Source organism: Scyliorhinus torazame, chromosome 27 (genome assembly GCF_047496885.1).
Source record: "Scyliorhinus torazame isolate Kashiwa2021f chromosome 27, sScyTor2.1, whole genome shotgun sequence".
Taxonomy (NCBI): domain Eukaryota; kingdom Metazoa; phylum Chordata; class Chondrichthyes; order Carcharhiniformes; family Scyliorhinidae; genus Scyliorhinus; species Scyliorhinus torazame.
This window is the reverse complement of record NC_092733.1, coordinates 30,051,794-30,072,820: the sequence shown is the minus strand read 5'-3', so window position 1 is coordinate 30,072,820 and position 21,027 is coordinate 30,051,794. Positions and strand designations below refer to the sequence as shown.

General features: G+C 49.8%; 1 protein-coding gene across 9 annotated transcripts in view; it reads right to left on the bottom strand.

Moving 5' to 3' along the window:
- Positions 1–21,027, bottom strand: part of LOC140403326 (cAMP-dependent protein kinase catalytic subunit alpha-like) — a 265,539-nt gene that overhangs the window by 34,192 nt on the left and 210,320 nt on the right. For all 9 annotated transcript variants that reach the window (XM_072491191.1, XM_072491198.1, XM_072491193.1 and 6 more), the window contains exons 3-4: positions 10,556–10,684; positions 6,693–6,791 (exon numbers count right to left, since the gene is read on the bottom strand). In XM_072491191.1, the coding sequence (XP_072347292.1) occupies positions 6,693–6,791; positions 10,556–10,684 (228 nt within the window). The remainder of the gene's footprint in view (positions 1–6,692; positions 6,792–10,555; positions 10,685–21,027) is intronic.

The window sequence follows — 21,027 nt, the reverse complement described above, 5'->3', positions numbered from 1 at the left end:
ATCCGCCCCCAATCTATGTTCTTCAGTTCCCGCCTAATATTGTTATAATTAGCCTTCCCCCAATTTAGCACATTCATCCTCGGACCACTCTTATCCTTGTCCACCAGTACTTTAAAACTTACTGAATTGTGGTCACTGTTACCGAAATGCTCCCCTACTGAAACATCTACCACCTGGCCGGGCTCATTCCCCAATACCAGGTCCAGTACCGCCCCTTCCCTAGTTGGACTGTCTACATATTGTTTTAAGAAGCCCTCCTGGATGCTCCTTACAAACTCCGCCCCGTCTAAGCTCCTGGCACTAAGTGAGTCCCAGTCAATATTGGGGAAGTTGAAGTCTCCCATCACCACAACCCTGTTGTTTTTACTCTTTTCCAAAATCTGTCTACCTATCTGCTCCTCTATCTCCCGCTGGCTGTTGGGAGGCCTGTAGTATACCCCCAACATTGTGACTGCACCCTTCTTATTCCTGATCTCTACCCATATAGCCTCACTGCCCTCTGAGGTGTCCTCTCGCAGTACCGCTGTGATATTCTCCCGAACAAGTAGCGTAACTCCGCCTCCCCTTTTACATCCCCCTCTATCCCGCCTGAAACATCTAAATCCTGGAACATTTAGCTGCCAATCCTGCCCTTCCCTCAACCAGGTCTCTGTAATGGCAACAACATCATAGTTCCAAGTCCTTTGGTAAGGCCTCATTTGGAGCATTGTGTACAGTTTTGGTCGCCTCATTTTAGGAAGGATGTGGAAGCTTTGGAAAAGGTGCAAAGAAGATTTACCAGGATGTTGCCTGGAATGGAGAGTAGGTCTTACGAGGAAAGGTTGAGGGTGCTAGGCCTTTTCTCATTAGAACGGAGAAGGATGAGGGGCGACTTGATAGAGGTTTATAAGATGATCAGGGGAATAGATAGAGTAGACAGTCAGAGACTTTTTCCCCGGGTGGAACAAACCATTACAAGGGGACATAAATTTAAGGTGAAAGGTGGAAGATATAGGAGGGATATCAGAGGTAGGTCCTTTACCCAGAGAGTAGTGGGGGCATGGAATGCACTGCCTGTGGAAGTAGTTGAGTCGGGAACATTAGGGACCTTCAAGCAGCTATTGGATAGGTACATGGATTACGGTAAAATGATATAGTGTAGATTTATTTGTTCTCAAGGGCAGCACGGTAGCATTGTGGATAGCACAATTGCATCACAGCTCCAGGGTCCCAGGTTCGATTCCGGCTTGGGTCACTGTCTGTGCGGAGTCTGCACGTCCTCCCCGTGTCTGCGTGGGTTTCCTCCGGGTGCTCCGGTTTCCTCCCACAGTCCAAAGATGTGCGGGTTAGGTGAATTGGCCAATGATAAATTGCCCTTAATGTCCAAATTGCCCTTGGTGTTGGGTGGAGGTGTTGAGTTTGGGTAGGGTGCTCTTTACAAGAGCCGGTGCAGACTCAAAGGGCCGAATGGCCTCCTTCTGCACTGTAAATTCAATGATAATCTATGATTAATCTAGGACAAAGGTTCGGCACAACATCATGGGCCGAAGGGCCTGTTCTGTGCTGTATTTTTCTATGTTCTATGTTCCTCCTTGTCCTCCACTCCGAAGAACCTGCTCAACCTCGCTCCCGTTATGTGTGCTCTATGTAGCACCTTAAATTGGACCAGGCTAAGCCTGGCACATGAGGAAGAGGAATTTACCCTACTTAGGGCATCAGCCCACAAACCCTCCTCAATCTCCTCCCCGAGCTCTTCTTCCCATTTTCCTTTCAGTTCTTCTACCAGCTCCTCCCCCTCTTCTCTCATCTCCCGGTATATTTCGGACACTTTGCCCTCCCCGACCCACACCCCCGAAAGCACTCTATCCTGGATCCCCTGTGTCGGGAGCAGCGGAAATTCCCTCACCTGTTGTCTCGTGAACGCCCTCACCTGCATATACCTAAAGATATTCCCCGGAGGCAGCTCATACTTTTCCTCTAGTGCTCCCAAGCTCGCAAACGTCCCATCTATAAATAAGTCTCCCACTCTCCTAATTCCTGCCCGGTGCCAGCTCTGGAACCCTCCGTCCAACCTCCCTGGGGCAAACCTATGGTTGTTCCTGATCGGGGACCACACCGAGGCTCCCAGCACACCCCTCTGTCGCCACCATCCACCATTGCCCCCAGATACTTAATGTTGCCGCCATCACTGGGTTCGTGGTAAACCTTTTCGGGGAGAGCGGAAGTGGTGCCGTCACCAGCGCTTTTAAGTTTGTTCCTTTACAGGACGCCATCTCCAGCCTTTTCCACGCCGCCCCCTCTCCCTCTATCATCCACTTACGGATCATCGCCACATTAGCGGCCCAGTGATAGTCGCCCAAATTCGGCAACGCCAGTCCCCCTCTGTCCCTGCTACGTTGCAGGAACCCCCTCCTTACCCTCGGGGCCTTCCCTGCCCACACGAAGCTCATGATGCTCCTATCTATTTTCTTGAAAAAGGCCTTAGTGATCAATATAGGGAGACATTGAAACACAAATAGGAACCTCGGGAGGATCATCATCTTAATCGCCTGCACTCTGCCCGCCAGTGACAGCGGCTGCATATCCCACCTTTTGAAATCCTCTTCCATTTGCTCCACCAGCCGAGTCAGATTGAGTCTGTGTAAGGTTCCCCAGCTCCTGGCTATCTGAATCCCCAGGTATCGGAAGTTTCTTTCCACTCTCCTTAGCGGCAGGCCATCTATCTACTCTGGTCCCCAGGGTGTATCACGAAAAGCTCACTCTTTCCCATGTTATTATCTGCATAACCTCTGTCATCTCCCCCCACTGGATCCGCCACATACAGCAGTAGATCATCTGCGTCGAGTGACACTCTGTGTTCCTCTCCCCCCCTAACCACCCCTCTCCATTTCCTGGAGTGTCTCAGCGCTATGGCCAGTGGTTCAATTGCCAGCGCGAACAGCAATGGGGACAGCGGGCATCTCTGTCTTGTTCCCCTATGTGGTCGAAAATACTCCGACCTTTGCCAATTTGTGACTACACTTGCCATTGGGGCCCCATAGAGGAGTTTAACCCAGCTGACAAACCCCTCCTCGAACCCGAACCTCCTCAGCACCTCCCATAGATACTTCCACTCTACCCTATCAAATGCCTTCTCTGCATCCATCGCTGCCACTATCTCTGCCTCCCCCTCTGATGGGGGCATCATTATCACCCCCAATAGCCGTCGCACGTTGACATTCAGTTGTCTCCCCTTTACGAACCCTGTCTGACCTTCGTGCACCACCCCCGGGACACAATCCTCTATCCTCATTGCCAGCACTTTTGCCAACAACTTGGCGTCCACATTCAGAAGCGAGATAGGCCTATAAGACCCGCATTGTAGCGGGTCTTTATCTCGCTTCAGGATTAGTGATATCGTCGCCTCCGACATTGTTGGGGGTAGAGTCCCCCCTTCTCTGGCCTCATTAAAGGTTCTTACCAGCAGCGGGGCCAACAAGTCCACGTATTTCCTGTAAAATTCCACCGGGAACTCGTCAGGTCCCGGGGCCTTCCCTGCCTGCATGTTCCCCAGCCCTTTGGTCACCTTGTCCACCCCAATTGGCGCCCCCAGACCTGCCACCTCCTGCTCCTCCACCCTCGGGAACCTTAGTTGGTCCAGAAACTGTTGCATCCCCTCTTTTCCCTCCGGGGGTTGGGACCTATATAACCTCTCATAAAAGGTCTTAAACACCTCATTCACCTTCCCTGCTCTCCGCACCGTAGTTCCCGTTTCATCCCTAACTCCCCCTATTTCCCTCGCCGCTGTCCTCTTAACGAAGCTGGTGGGCCAACAGGCGACTCGCCTTTTCCCCATATTCATATCTCATCCCCTGTGCCTTCCTCCACTGTGGCTCTGCCTTCCCTGTGGTCAGCAGGTCAAACTCCGTCTGGAGTCTTCGCCTCTCCCTATATAGTCCTTCGTCCGGGGCCTCCGCATATCTTTTATCCACACTCAAGATCTCCCCCAGTAATCTTTTCCTCTCTGTGGCCTCTGTTTCCCCCTTGTGAGCCCTGATGGAGATCAACTCTCCCCTGACCACCGCCTTCAGCGCTTCCCATACTACCCCCACTCGGACCTCCCCATCATCATTGGCCTCCAGGTACCTTTCGATACATCCCCGCACCCTTCCACAGACTCCCTCATCCGCCAATAATCCCACATCCAGTCGCCAGAGTGGGCACTGTTCCCTCTCCTCTCCTAGTTCCAGATCCACCCAATGTGGGGCATGGTCTGAAACAGCTATGGCCGAGTACTCCGTTCCTTCCACCCTCAAAATCAGTGACCTCCCCAGAACGAAGAAATCTATCCGGGAGTATACCTTATGGACATGGGAGAAAAAGGAGAACTCTTTGGCCAGCGGCCTGGCAAATCTCCACGGATCCACTCCCCCCATTTGGTCCAGAAACCCCCTAAGCACCTTGGCCGCTGCCGGCCTTCTTCCGGTCCTGGATCTAGATCTATCTAACCCTGGGTCTAGCACGGTGTTGAAGTCCCCCCCCATTACCATGTTTCCTACCTCCAGGTCCGGGATACGTCCCAGCATCCGCTTCATAAATCCCGCATCATCCCAGTTCGGGGCATATATGTTGACCAGCACGACCTCCATTCCCTGCAGTTTGCCACTCACCATCACATACCTGCCCCCGCTGTCCGCTACAATGTTCCTAGCCTTGAACGACACCCGTTTCCCCACCAATATGGCCACCCCTCTATTCTTTGCGTCGAGCCCTGAGTGGAACACCTGTCCCACCCATCCTTTCCTTAACCTAACCTGGTCCGCCACCTCCAGATGCGTCTCTTGAAGCATGGCCACGTCTGCCTTCGGACTCTCTTAATCGGCCCATTCAGGCCTCTCACGTTCCACGTGATCAGCCGGACTGGGGGGCTGCCCGCCCCCCTCCCCTGTCGACTAGCCATCACCCTCTCTGGGCCAGTCCCACGTCCCGGTCCCGCGCACCCACCCGTCCCCCAGACGGCGCATTCCCGCCTCGACCACCTTTTCTCTTACCAGCTCCCTTTCGATCTCAACAGCAGCAACCCAGTTGTCCCCCCCCCCGCTAGATCCCCATCTAGCATGGTTACTCCCCCCATATTGCTTCCGAAAGTCAGCTGACTTCAACTGACCCCGGCTTCTCCCGCTCTCTCCTTGACCCCCCCGTGTGAGGAACTCCCATCCTCCTTGCGCCTATCTTCCCGCCATCATCTCTCTGGCGCGGAAATAGAAAAAGAAACCCCGCGCTTTCTAGAACCATCCCGCCCCCCATGGCGCAGCTCCCCCTACAGCCCCATTCCCATTCCCCATCCCCCGCCTGTGTCTCTTTTTCCCCCCCACCGGCGCCCACATTTCTCAGTGTCCCCCCCCCCTCCCCAATTTACACCTCTATACATCAGCATTGTCATTTCCCCTCCAACATCAGTCCCTCAGTTCTGGTCCAGTTTCTCTTTTTGAATGAAGGTCCATACTTCTTCCGACGTTTCAAAATAGTAATGTCTATCCTGGTGCGTGACCCATAATCGCGCCGGCTGCAACATCCCAAACTTTACTTTCTTCTTATGCAGCACCTCCTTGGCTCGATTGAAACTCGCCCTCCTTCTCGCCACCTCCGCACTCCAGTCCTGATACACTCGTATCACCGCATTCTCCCATCTGCTACTTCATACCTTCTTGGCCCATCTCAGAACAACCTCTCTGTCATTGAAGCGGTGAAATCGCAAACCATCTCCCTAGGTGGTTCTCCAGCCTTTGGAGACCCAGGATCCGGAGGTTCTTTCTCCTTGATCTATTTTCCAGGACTTCAATTCATTCGATACACTTCTTATGAAGCACCTCGTGCGTCTGCATTTTGACCGCTAGGCCCAGGATCCCGGTCTCGTTATCAGTTACCTTCTGCTCCACCACACGGAGCTCTATCTCCTGGGCCTTTTGTGTCTCTTTAAGCCTCTCGATTGCCTGTAGCATCGGGGCCAGCACCTCCTTTTTTAGCAGCTCCACACAGTCTTAAAAATTCATCCTGGTCCGGTCCCCATGTCGCCTGGGCTCCCTCCGACGCCATCTTGTTCCTTTCTTTCCTCTGCCGCTGCCCTCGAGGATCCTCCGTGATCTGGCCGCCGCCGCCGATCTTTTCCTTTCCCACTGGGGGGGGGGGAACTCCCTGTTGCTTCACCCCACACCGGGTTTTGTCGCAAAAAATTTCCCGTTGGGGCTCTTATGCGGCTTAGCTGGTCATCGCCGCGACCGTAAGTCCACTTTGGAGTTTTGATATCTACTTCCGAATCTTGGGAGGAACTTGGCCAGGATCACTGCACCTACAGCCAAATAAGAAATGGTGTGGCCTCCTTCGAAAGCAAGTGCACATTGGAGGCAGGGAGAAAAGGCAAGCAGGGGAAATATTGAGCCAGCAACTCAACCGAAACTCAATCGTCTGTAGCATTCTCTCCCTATTTGCTGTAACAACTTTGCGGCACAGATTGGCCTGAGCTGTCACCGATGTACCCACCCGAATCTTACCAAACACCGCAGATAATGAGCCTTCATCTTGAAAGATATACAGGAATTACAGAAGGCGACAGGCATCCTTCAGTTCTGTTTGTTACAGGTTATTTCTCTCCCCACCCTGCCTCCGCACATGCTTCCCAACCAAAATCAAACTAGCAATCCAACACAACCTCACGGGCAGCAGTGGACACTCACCTTGAATGAGAATACTAGCCGGACCAGAAAGGGGAACCTGACCGCCTGAAGGATCTTTTTTTCATTGAGTGTGTGCTCGATCTGTTTCAGCTTCACTACCTGGGCAGGAAAGCAGGAAAGAAATGCCAGCAATGTATCAGCTAAAACCCACAATTATTCTCACCGCAACTAGATTAATGTATCGCGTTCATGAAAGAAAACGTGTGCCTCCCGTCAATTTGTTACACTTCATTGGCCATCAATCAAGAGCCAACCATGAGTGAAGGGAAGGATTGGGGGGGGGGGTTGCTTATAAATGCCACAAAGCCTTATATTTGTTACTATACAGCCCATGAATTTGGCAGGTCAACTTATTTTGTGAGCTTAATTTATTCTGGTCCTATTAAACACTGAACTCCTGCCACGACAAACATTGTTGAATTCATGTACTCCAATTACACAGCCATCAACATGCTGTTCTCCGATAAGCGACTTCCTTCCTCTCAGAGAGTTTTCCATTACTGAAGCAACTACCTCTTCTGCAGTTCTTTGGTCTGCTTATCTAAGTGAGGTTACTACAATCTGATAGGAGGGCCTTGCCATTTACTTGCCCGGTTCATACAGGCCTCAGACCTCCTCAATTTAATGGCACGGTGGGGGCGGCACGGTGGCACACTGCCTCCCCACAGCACCAGGGATATGGGTTCAATTCCAGCCTCGGGTGACTGTCTGGAGTCTGCACGTTTTCCCCATGTCTGCGTAGGTTTCCTCCGGGTGCTCCGGCGTCCTCCCACAGTCCAAAGGTGTGCAGGTTAGGTGGATTGGCCGCGCTAAATTGACTCTTAGAGTCCAGGGTTGTCCAAGTTAGGAGGGGGTTACGGGGATGGCGCAGGGGAGTGGGCCTAGATAGGGTGCTCTTTCAGCACAGTAGACATTCTATGATTCTTCTATGAAACAGATGCTGAATTTATGGAAATCCCCACGGACAAGCCCTCAAAATGTCCCTGGGCAATGGCATGTGAGGTGAACCCCAATGACAGAGATCAAGATGTGCGTGTGATTTGAAAATAGTCTATGGGTCTTTCCACTTGTGCTTTTTTTTCCATTTATATACAGACATGCAGTATAGAATGGGCAATTTCACAGACTGACTGGCTATATTCAATCAGACCAAGAGCCTTAATATAAAGAGTACAATCGCAACAATACCAAGGGCTTACAGAGCAAGAGTTTCCTCCTGTTGTCCTCCTTGCTCCAACCTCGGGATACTTGTTTCTCCCGCCTCCGTTCGCTACATCTGCATTCATAGAAACATAGAACATACAGTGCAGAAGGAGGCCATTCGGCCCATCGAGTCTGCACCGACCCACTTAAACCCTCACTTCCACCCTATCCCCATAACCCCTCATAACATTTTTGGTCACTAAGGGCAATTTATCATGGCCAATCCGCCTAACTTGCACATCTTTGGACTGCGGGAGGGCACCCGGAGAAAACTCACGCAGACACGGGGAGAACGTGCAGACTCCGCACAGATAGTGACCCAGCGGGGATCGAACCCAGGACCCTGTCTCTGTGAAGCCACAATGCTATCCAATTGTGCTACCGTGCCGCCCATTCGATCAACAGTGGCGATTTATTTTGCAGCAAGCGAAGGAATGCAGTGGGATCAGAAACTATCACCTTCTCTACAACCATACGAAGTTGGTCAGGGTGCTTAACACAGCAACTTGGAACAAGGGGCCTCTGAGGTAGGGGGTAAGATGAGTTGAGGATGGATCAAGAGTCATGATTCTGGGCAGCACGAGGGGGAAAACCAGTGTATTCAACAAGTCAAGGAGATTCACCGGGATGTTGCCTGGGCTGGAGCGTTTCAGCTATGAAGAGAGGCTGGTTAGGCTGGGGTTGTTTTCCTTCAAGCAGAAAAGGCTGAGGGGAGACCTGATCGAGGTGTACAAAATTATGAGGGGCATAGATAGGAAGGAACTTTTCCCCTTAATAGGGGAGTCACCAGGGGCCACAGATTTAAGGTAGAGGGCAGGAGAATTCGAGGGGATTTGAGGAAAGACGTTTTCGCCCCGAGGGTGGTGGGAATCTGGAACACTGCCCGAAAGGGTGGTCGAGGTGGAAACTGTCACAACGTTTAAGCAGCATTTAGATGAGCATTTGAAAGGCCAAAGCAGACATGGCTAGGGATCTAGTGCTGGAAAACAGGATTAGAATAGAGAGTTACCTGGTGGCCGATGGAGACATGATGGGCCACAGGACTTCTTTGCACTGTAAAACACTATGATTCAAAATTGTCTTCTATTTCACACAAGTCCCCTCATTAATAACACAACTTAATAGCGGGACATGACTGACACGGCCTTTGCCGCCGAGCACTTTGTTTGCGTAATAATCTTGGTTAATACACGGGCCATACAAGATGACAATGGGCAATCAGTATTGAGCTGGATGGAAATCTCCAATCAAATGACGCACATTGTACAATACTTTGACACTTGTGAATGAGCTGCAGGTCACGGTTGAATGATAAGAATCACTTGATCTTTAAGCACCTGAGCTCTGAGACTATAGCCCTGTGTTTGTATTGATAGCTTGCAGTTCTGACAGATAGGAAGTGTTGTTGAGGATTGGCTCGACTTTTTAAAAAATATATATTTTTTTGATTTTTAACATTTTAACACAACAAAGTAAAAGAACAAAAAGAAAATAAATCCCCCCCTCCCCCCCACATCCTTCAACACCCCAGTCACTCAGAGCAAACACCCCACCCACCCACCCACCGCTCAGCAGCTGACGGCAACCAGCTCTTTAAAGTGTAATATGAACAGACCCCCATCTCTTTGGAACCCCTCACTCGCCCCCCCCACAAAATTAACTTAACCAAGTCCCCCAGTCACACTGAGGCACTGGGCGGAGAGGCTGACCTCCACCCCAACAGCACCCGCTTGCGAGCGATTAGCGAGGCGAAGGCGAAAACATCTGCCCCCTGCTCCCGTCTGCAGCTCCGGCAAGTTCGACACCCCAAATATGGTCCCCATGGGACTGGGCTCCAAATCCAGGTGCAGGATTGTCGACATGGTGCTGAAAAACGACCTCCAGAATTTCTCCAACTTTGGGCAGGACCAGAACATACGCACATGATTGGCTGGGTCCCTCCCACACCGTTCACAGATATCCTCTACCCCCTCAAACCGGCTCACCCTCGACTTTGTCAGATGCGTTCTGTGTACCACATTTAGCTGTATCAACCCCGGCCTCGCATGCGAGATTGAGGCATTCACCCTCCGCAGCAACCCCTGCCAATACCCGTCCTCCAGCGCCATCCCCTTCTCTGACTTGGCCGTAAACCCCTCCAACACCGCCATATCCTCCTCCAAAATCCTCCCGTAAATCACCAAGATGCCCTCCCCCATCATGGACAGCAGCCATTCTAACAATGAGGAGGGCGATGCTGTCGGGAAAAAGTCGAGAAACCTTCTTCGCAAAATACCGCACCTGCGTATACAAGTGGCTTTAACCTGATGCATTAAGCAAGGCGTGTAGTGACTGATTTCAGTGCTCAATGGCCCCATTCCATACTGCATGTTTCTATACAATAGAATTTGCCTATCAGGAACTTGTATATCACTCCTTAATAATGCCTGACATTTACAAAAGATTAATGTTTCAGTGTAAACTCCACAGCTTAGTATCCTGGATATGAACTGCACCTATGTAGTGAGTACTTAACAGGAATATTTAGGTTTGTATTATTAGCATGGACTAGTGACCATCCAACTGGAGACTTCCCAAAGCTTATTGGGCTACTGGGCTCTGGCTGTGATGCTTGGATTTTCTGAGAAGTGGGTGAAGCAGGGTAAATTAAATCCATTCACCTTCTGTTTGTCCAATATCTTCATCGCATAGTGTTCCTTTGTAACTTTGTGCTTCACCAACATCACTCGACCAAAGGACCCGGTACCCAGCGTTTTTGTGCGCTCAAAGTCATCCAGACACGCCGTGTTCTGCAAGAGAAGGGAAGTCGGTCAGCGAGAGTTCAGAAGTGCGACGGCCAAGCATGCATGTTACTTTTCAGCATCAGTGGGAGAATTATGGACTCAGCATCAGGCAGATTCAACTCCTCTCCCCAAAGTTTCTCCACCAACTGCCTGTCTAATGCTTTCAAAATGTCTCTCAGCCTCCCTTGACTCCGCCCAACAATAGCCTCATCGCCCCAAGCTCAAAAATAAATTATTGCTAGGCTGCAAACTCCCCAGGGATTTCTCCAGTCAAACCACAGTCCATTAGCCTAGACTGAAAAACACATTCTTTGTCAACTTCACCTTCCAGCTGCGAAAAATACCCAGGCCCTGAAAACAGAATGCTTTAGAAAAACATGACCACTGCAGTCAAATGCACTTTAACCCCAGGCTTGTCACCCTTAAATTGCGCAACACTTAGAATGCAATATTCTTAAAGTCTTCCAGTTGTCATAATAAATTAAGAGCTGTATGTTTCTTTTCTTGCTGTTTAATGGGAAATTGAGTAGTAGTGTTTAAGGTGTAATTGTAAACTGTTCTTGTCGGGTGTGAAGTTAGAAACGTTTCATACTGTATCCCTAATAAAAGCTTTGTCTTAAAAATATCAAATCCCTATTTCTTTGTGCAACCACTTGTGGAGTGAATCATTCTTTCTGCAGTGTCGTACAAATAAACTGAAATATTGGAGTTTCGCTCCGGTATTCTAGCCACTGTTGGGGTCTGGTCGGGGATTGTAATGCAGACTTTGGTTTTATTCGAAAGGTGGCACATTGCACAATGTGGCACTCCTCCCTCAGTACTGCAGAGTTAGCCTCGATTTTTACACCTAGGTCCAGGAGAGGAGCTTCGAGTCCACCACCCTTGACTCATGTCGCAGTGCTATCCATTAACAGAGCCAATCTGCCACATTACCCCTGGGTCACAGCGTTTTCTGCTCCGCACGACAACATAAATATCATATTTTGGGCTAGTGTTAGCTTGGTAAAAGTCCAGTTACAACACAAAGGGTGGTTAAAAACTATTGCACTTTTATATTAAAAGTTAATATTCATGCTTCAGGCTAATTCTATATAAATTATGCAAGGTTTTGTTTGGCTCTCTCGAATAAGCTTGGTCTTTTGTCGTCTCGCACTTCACAAGGCTGTGCTGATGGCTCAGCAGATTGCTAATCAGTACAGGCAGTAACAGTGAAAGAGTTAAATGATACCCTGCAACAGCAAAATTCGTCTCCTGCCTTTTACTTTTGTCTTAGTTCCTTTGTCCTTTTTTAAAATATTAAAGTCTAAGTTTCCGTCCTGAATTGGTTCTGTTGCCTCCTGTTGATTGAATAGTGTCATTCTCTTGCTATACCAGCCGGTGTTGCTGCACACCAATCCATTGGGCCATTGCTTTCACTTCACTGTTTTCTCGTCTGCACAAAATTTTTAATCTTACTTTAATAACATCAGGAAAAAATAGGGTTAAACAGTTCTGTGGTACTGTACAAAATTAACAATGCCCAGGCACCGATATCCCTTTCTGGTGCGTCTAGGGGTATACACAACACCCAGGTACAAAAGGAAGTGCGCCCTGCCCTGGGATTCCCCTGAGGGAAGGAGGGACTGCAACTAATAGTAGGAGCATGCCAATCTGTATTTACCACGTAATTAAGGCAGTAATGGCATTTGGCTGCCATTCTGACTAAAGCCCATTGCTTTTATTTTCTTTTTCTGTCTTTGCATTCCCTTGCTCCTCAGAAGGCCCCTCAGAAACTTCTCGCCCATTTCCTCTGCTCAAAGATAGGGGAGATATGAAAGCCATTCTGCTTTTCACTATTCCCTTTTGGGCCACCGTGCCCATTTCCATAAATACAGACCCCCTACAGTTCTCTTCTCTGCCGACTATCCTGTTGCTGTCCCAGACTTGAATTCCCTCGAGTGAGCGGAGTTAGCCTCTGGTCTTCCTCTTGACCATCCTCCGAAGGCCCCATTGAGGTGCTTGCTACTGCCGCCTTATGGACAGCAACCCCAAATGCCCCAATTACCAAGTGCCTGATCAGCATGTCCACTGGATTCTAACCATGGCAACCTCCTTCCCTTCTCCTATACCTTACCCACCACTAATGCTCTCCTCAGTCCCTTCCTAACCCACATTTCCCTTCATAATGCCCGTTCACTTGTCAACATGGTCCTCGCAATCCATGACCGAATGACTGCTTTGACATTTTGACTTTGATTGAAAGGTTTCTCAAGACCGAAATCTAGCTGCTATACTTCTCAGCACAGGGGCTACCCAATCACCTCTCCTTTAACATGCCCACTCCCAAATTTCTTCACAAGGATTGCACCCGTCTGTCCTCCCTCACTCTGCACTGCCTCCTTGGTCTCTGTCCATCTCAGCTCCCCTTGCCTACTCACCTGAATTCACCACCCTCCACGTAAACTCTCGCCTTTACCTTGACCGTAGTCCCTATACCCCCATTCTCTCAAATCACTGACAAGATCCACTTCCTTAAGAGTTTCACCCATCCATATCCTAACCCCTGCTAAACCCACTTGCGATTCTTTCCAAGGAAAGATTATTTTACCCAAATCAATTACAATTGCATTCTCAAACATCCAACTGGTCCTCCATTTGTTACAACCTTTCTGCAGCTGTTAATTTATTCAACCACTCAGTTACATTTCTCAAGAAAAACTCCACTCCCATCCGGGTTGGTTTCATGGGTATGAACCCTATCTTTGTTCCGACAAATCCACAGGACACAGATTAGAGTATATCTGATGTGTTTTCCGGGTCCTTAGGGTGGAGGGGGAGCAGCCCCAAGTCGTGGTCCACATTGGCACTAACGACATAGGTAGGAAAGGGGACAAGGATGTCAGGCAGGCTTTCAGGGAGCTAAGATGGAAGCTCAGAACTAGAACAAACAGAGTTATCATCTCTGGGTTGTTGCCCGTGCCACGTGATAGTGAGATGAGGAATAGGGAGAGAGAGCAATTAAACACGTGGCTACAGGGATGATGCAGGCGGGAGGGATTCAGATTTCTGGATAACTGGGGCTCTTTCTGGGGAAGGTGGGACCTCTACAGACAAGATGGTCTACATCTGAACCTGAGGGGCATAAATATCCTGGGGGGGAGATTTGTTAGTGCTCTTTGGGGGGGGGGGGGGGGTTTAAACTAATGCAGCAGGGGCATGGGAACCTGGATTGTAGTTTTAGGGTAAGGGAGAATGAGAGTATAGAGGTCAGGAGCACAGATTTGACGTCGCAGGAGGGGGCCAGTGTTCAGGTAGGTGGTTTGAAGTGTGTCTACTTCAATGCCAGGAGTATACGAAATAAGGTAAGGGAACTGGCAGCTGGGACTTCGATGTTGTGGCCATTTCGGAGACATGGATAGAGCAGGGACAGGAATGGATGCTGCAGGTTCCGGGGTTTAGGTGTTTTAGTAAGCTCAGAGAAGGAGGCAAAAGAGGGGGAGGTGTGGCGCTGCTAGTCAAGAGCAGTATTACGGTGGCGGAGAGGATGCTAGATGGGGACTCATCTTCCGAGGTAGTATGGGCTGAGGTTAGAAACATGAAAGGAGAGGTCACCCTGTTGGGAGTCTTCTATAGGCCTCCAAATAGTTCTAGGGATGTAGAGGAAAGGATGGCGAGGATGATCCTGGATAAGAGCGAAAGTAACAGGGTAGTTATTATGGGAGACTTTAACTTTCCAAATATTGACTGGAAAAGATATAGTTCGAGTACATTAGATGGGTCGTTTTTTGTACAGTGTGTGCAGGAGGGTTTCCTGACACAATATGTTGACAGGCCAACAAGAGGCGAGGCCACGTTGGATTTGGTTTTGGGTAATGAACCAGGCCAGGTGTTGGATTTGGAGGTAGGAGAGCACTTTGGGGACAGTGACCACAATTCGGTGACGTTTACGTTAATGATTGAAAGGGATAAGTATACACCGCAAGGCAAGAGTTATAGCTGGGGGAAGGGCAATTATGATGCCATTAGACGTGACTTGGGGGGGATAAGGTGGAGAAGTAGGCTGCAAGTGTTGGGCACACTGGATAAGTGGAGCTTGTTCAAGGATCAGCTACTGCGTGTTCTTGATAAGTTTGTACCGGTCAGGCAGGGAGGAAGGCGTCGAGCGAGGGATGTATTCAACTCACTAGTGTTCGCGGAAGGCGAGAACCAATCCAAGTATGACACGGTCCTCCTCAAGCTAGACCAGCACTTTAACGTTGAAGTGAATGAAAGTTTTGAAAGGTATATCTTTCAGCAACGCCTGCAAGGTAAGGATGAACTCTTTCAACCCTTTCTGACGCACCTCCGCATACTCACGCAGTCCTGCGGTTACGGCAACACCTCAGAGTCCATGATCCGGGACCAGATTGTTTTTGGCGTTGCCTCCAGTGGCCTACGTCAGCAGCTTCTTAAAATTAAAGGCCTGACCTTAGCGTCTGCGGTGGAAGCTTGTGTCCTCCATGAAAATGCAACCAGCCGTTTTGCCCAATTTCAGGCGACCGAATCGGCACGGAGGGGGTCCCTAGCCGTCGAATCGGCAAGCCAGGCCGCCCACGAGGCCGAACGCATCCAGGCAATTGTTTATCACGGGCGGCCGTGCACGCCAAAACCAACGGCAACATCGAGGGACGCACTGCGCAGGCGCGCCCGATGCAAGACCGAACTGCGCATGCGCAGTGGCGTAACGAACGCCGTGACGTCATGACGTGCGGCAACTGTGGAGCTGTACATTTAAAAGGGCAATGTTCTGCTAAAAACCGACAATGCCTACGATGTGGCAAGATGGGCCACTACGCTGCCTACTGTCGAGCGGTTCAACCGATGGATCCTACACATCTCCGACAACCTCGCAGACACGTCAGGACCGTCCAGCCCGTACATCAGGACATCCAGCCAAATGACACAGATGACCAAGATGCCTTCCGGATTTCAGACATTGATGTGAACAGGGTCAACACCATCAATCCGGCCGATGAATGGATTGCCACCCTGACGGTCAACCTGAATTCGTCGCACACCTACTAGATTGGACTTATGAGACTGTTCACACGTTAAAGTTGAAACACTATTGTATTGTAACATGTTACTGTTTTATCATTCCAGATATCGTTTGACCGGACCACACTTCAAAGTTTTTTGTCTTCCTGTTTTGTTATGGTACAACCTCGTTAGCATGACACACCCGACATCGCCCTATGTATATAGTTACGCCACATGCACCTGCTGTAAATATCACGCACACACACTTTTAGATACACTCACGGCACATTCGTATTTATAACTACGTAGGCACATAATTTTGTAAAAAAGGGGGGATGTCATGATATTCAAACACACACATCATGATAGACACACCAACAGACAAATCAGCACACACAACACGACAGCCAATCACAGACAAGGACAGAGATAGTATAAGAGAAGAAACACAACACCTGGTGGGCAGTAAGATCTGGAGACCAGGACAAGGACAGGACCTGATTAACATCACACACAGGGAGTCACCACGTGCAGAGTATCAAGACAGAGCTGTAAATAACAAGTTGAAATAAAACAGCGTTGTACCAAATACAACCGTGTTGGTTCATCTGTACATCAGAACACCCAACACTACAGGTGGCACAATGGTTAGCACTGCTGCCTCACAGTTCGAGGGACCCGGGTTCGATTCCGACCTCAGGTGGCGGTCTGTGTGAAGTTTGTACGTTCTCCCCGTGTCTGCGTGGGTTTCCTCCGGGTGCTCCGGTTTCCTCCCACAGTCCAAAGATGAACAGGTTAGGTGGACTGGCCTTGATAAATTGCCCCTTAGTGTCCAAAAGGTTAGGTGGGATTACGGGGATAGGGTGGAGGTGTGGGCTTAAATAGGCTGCTCTTTCCAAGGGCCAGTGCAGACTCAATGGACCGAATGGCCTCCTGCTGCACTGCAAATTCTATGATTCTATAAGTTGCCACCTTCCAAATAATTCCTGCAACTCCATCTCTGAATATCTCTAATCAGTTAACTTCCCTGCTACTGCCCGGAAATGGCCAAAATAGTCAAAAGTTTCACCTGACTGCAACCATGGTGCCTTCAATGACCCTTATGTAGCCTTTGAACTTTAACCCCCACGCCTCTCCTGTTTTTCGACACTGAACCACCTGGTTTCACTGTGGCCTGTCAGATTATTGCTGGGGTATCTCCTTCAGCGTTTTCTTTTCCTGATCTAATGCTTTACCGCTCAAGTCCCTCAAGGATCTATCTATCCACATGCTGCACAGTTGCAGCTCTGCAGACGTCAGTTCAGCTTTTCACACACTGGTGGTGACACCCACTTCGACACCTTCAGCACTCCCTCGGTTCCACCGGCCTTTATCCTATCAGATTGTTTGTCCGACGTGCAGTCAGACAAAGCCAATGTTGAGAAGGCCAAAGTCATCGCCTTTGTTCATCCAGCAGTCCCCAATGACTCAAAACTCTGCGAGTCTAGCACTAACTCCCTTTGACAGCACCTTCCAAACCCATTACCTAGCAGGCCAAGGGCAGCCGCTGCATGGGAACACCGCCACCCTAACGTTCTGACTGGGAAAAACTTCGCCGTTCTTCAGAATTGCTGAATCAACACCCTGTGAAGAGGTTAATATCAGCGAATGCAGCAGAGTTCCCCTTTTGGACTGAGTACAGTAGCGTTCTCTTGGAAAACTGCTGTGACGTTTCTGTGACGTTCCCACAGCTGCGGGTGGGCGGCCCAAACAAGATGAACAGTGGACAAGAGGGTGGGAACTTCGATAATCCACTAGGAGGAAGAGATAACAGTCAAAATGGAAACAGACAAAACCGATGTGGCTGGATAGCCGGTAGTTCCCCAAGCACGTGAGAACTCCTTCCCAGACAGTACCTCCGCCATACGGACTGCAGCAGCGAGTATCTCACCAACACCGTCTCAAGGGATGGTCAATAAATGCTGGCCTTTCCAGTGACGCCCACATCCAATGAACAAATGAAAATCAACCAGACAATCATGCAGGCTAAACCAGACAGTGGCAAAAGCTGTGCCTTATTTGACCCTGAGCGGAGTTTAAAAGCCCAAATTCTCAACTTTCGGTGACTGCCACGGAGTGAGAGGTTGCACATAAGGTGGCTCCTGCTTGGGGGATTGAGTTTTTGCCCCTTTTTAACCCGTTTAACGGGTGCCGTTCAGGTTATAAAGTGGGTCGTTGAAGGAGTTTGGGGCCCTCCTCTGGCACAGGATGTCTGCAGGCTACAGCACGGGGAATAAGCCGAGTAAGGGCTCCTCTTCAGACTCAGAGAGCCCACGTGTCGCAGGAGGGGAGGAAATGGCGGAGGTCAGTGCGTTGGCGTTGTCCTCTCAGTGGATAACTGAGAGGCTGGTGGAATTTTTGGTGGAGGAGTTTTGAAAGCAGAGGCAGGTGGTCACAGATGATTTGACAATGGTGACTGAGCTGATTCAGGGCTCAGCGATCCAGAAGGTGGTGGAGACGGTCTCGGATCATGATGACCATATTGCCTCCTTGGAAGCAGAGGTGGCGCTGTTGGCAGAGGGTCAGAAAGCATTGAAGGCCAAAGGTTGACGTCGCTCCGAGAGAATCGCTCCAGGCGCCAAAATTTGAGGGTGGCCAGGCTGCCGGAGGGCATAGGAGGCACGAATGCCACGGACTATGCGATAAGGATGTCTGCCGGGGGTAATTTCAAGGGCTGGCAATTGTTGGCCAACATCAGGAGACTCTTTAATGTGGTGCTGTCGCCCTAGTCGGGGGTCGAGCCGGAATAATCATCTGCATGGACGCAGAGAAACTGTTCGACTGAGTGGGGTGGGGTTACCTGAGGTACTGGGGCGGTTTGGCTTTGGGCCTAGGTTCATTCATGGATTAGATTGCTATTTAGGGCCCCCATTGCGAGCGTTCGCAACAATGCATTAAGTTTGGGGTACTTTCCGTTGCATAGGGGCACAAGACAGGGATGTCCACTTTCCCCGTTACTTTTGCTTCCGCGATTGGGCCATTGGCTATCGCACTTCGAACGTCGACTGACTGGAAGGGTAGAGAGAGAGGTGGTAGGGAGCATTGGGTGTCCCTTTATGGGGACGATTTACTGTTGTACATTATGAATCCTCTCCCTAATGTAAGAAAGATAATGGAGGGGCTATGAAGGTTTGGTTCCTTTTCAGGATATAGATTGAACATGGACAAGAGTGAGTTTTTTCCGGTGAACCTTTTGGGGAGGGGAGCTGATCTGGGGAGACTGCCGTTTCGACTGGTCAGGATGCCTTTTAGGTGCCTGGGGATACGGGTGGCTCATGATTTGGCCTTGTTGTACAAGTTGAACCTGACCTGGTAGAGGGGGAGACGGTGGATTTAAAAAGATGGGATATCCTCTTGTTAACATTGGCGGGAAGGGTCCGGACGGTTAAAATGAATGTCCTTCCAAGGCATTTGCATTTCAGAGCCGTCAATTTTCCAGCCTAAGATGTATTTTTAGGTAGGATTAACAAGCTGACCTCGACTTCTTATGTGGGCATGTTGTGTTCGCAGCCGTACTCTGAGCTCAGCTTCTCTGAGAATATGGAACCAATTTAGACAGCATTTTAAGCTGGAATCTATGTCGTTAATGACGCCGATCTGTAGGAACCATAGATTTATTCTGGCGGGAATGGGCTCATCTGGGAGGGGGAGGGGGTAGTGAGGTTAAAGCATCTCCTTCTCCGATGGATAAGGTAGTGCCTTTGGATGAGATGCAGGAAGGTAGGATTTCTGATATTTATGGGCAGTTGATGAAAAGGCTTCGCTGGAGGAAGCAAAGGGAAAATGGGAGGAAGGGTTGGGTTGTGCTTTTGAGGGCCGGGGGGGATGTGGAGCGAGGTTTTAGTTAGGATTGATTCTACCTCTTTGTGCGCAAAACTGTGTTTAATTCAGTTTAAAGTGATACATTGGGCACACATGACTAGGGCCCGGATAAGTGGGTTCTTTTCGGGGGTGGAGGATAGATTCGAGCATTGCTCAAGGGGCTGGTGAATCACTCGCATATGTTCTGGGCTTGCCTTAAGTTGGGTGAGGTCTGGGCTTCCTTCTTTGAGACTATGTCGGAGATTTTAGGGGTTACAGTGGAGCCATGCGCATGGGTGGCAATCCTAGGGGTATCGGACGAGCCGGGGCTACAGGAGGCTATTGGCTGATGTCCTGGCCTTTATCTCTCTGATAGACCGGAGATGGGTTCTGCTTGGGTGGACAGCATTGGAGCAGCCTAGGGCGACGGCATGGCTGGGGGACCTATCGGAGCTTTTGCACCTGGGAAATATCTAATATGCCACCAGCGGGCCGGGGGAGGGTTCTATTTGAGGTGTATACCGTTCATTTCCTTCTTCAAGGATCTGGCAGTCGTCAGCAAATAAGGGGGGGGGGCTGGATAAATGAGGGAAATATGGGATTGGTTGGCGGGAGCATTGTTACAAAAGCTGCACAAAGTTGATTGTTTTTTCTGCATGTTGTAAAATTAAACATTTCCTGAATAAAAATATATTTTTTTAAACCCCAAATTCTCTCTATCACAAATTTCTCCTCCAGAACATTGCCTGCCTCCACTCCACCTCAGTTGCTGCTGAAACCCTCATCCACACCTTGGCCATTCCAATGCTAACTAATGACTTCCATTACTTGTGTTGTTGATGTCCTATTACTGCCAAGTCCCAGTCTCTCGGTGTCCATGTCCTTGCTCACCCATTTTACCAATGTCCTGGATTTCAAATTCTCACGCTTTTGTTCAAACCCATTCTTCGTCACTTCAATCTCCCATCTCCTCCAGAAAATCTGCAGGAGCGGATGGCATTCCTTCTCGAGAGGTTGAGGAGGGCCAGACTGCATTTGAAAACTCCCAGTTCGCTGTGCGCCTATTGCGGGTAGAGATGGGTAAGTGGCTGAAAGGTGGGCGATGAAGATTTGGTTCCTCCAGTGGCTGCCAGCGGAAGGCAAGCGGTGGGAAGGGAGTGTTCCACAGGTCTTGTGCCAGAGTGTAGATGTCCCCAGTGAGCACAGGCCTGGATTTACCTTGTGCAGCTTTATAGAATTTTCATAGAATTTACAGTGCAGAAGGAGGCCATTCGGCCCATCGAGTCTGCACCGGCTCTTTGAAAGAGCACCCTACCCAAGCCCACACCTCCACCCTATCCCTATAACCCAGTAACCTCACCCAACACTAAGGGCAACTTTGAACACTGAGGGCAATTTAGCATGGCCAATCCATCTAACCTGCACATCTTTGGACTGTGGGAGGAAACCGGAGCACCCGGAGGAAACCCAGGCAGACACGGGGAGAACGTGCAGACTCCGCACAGACAGTG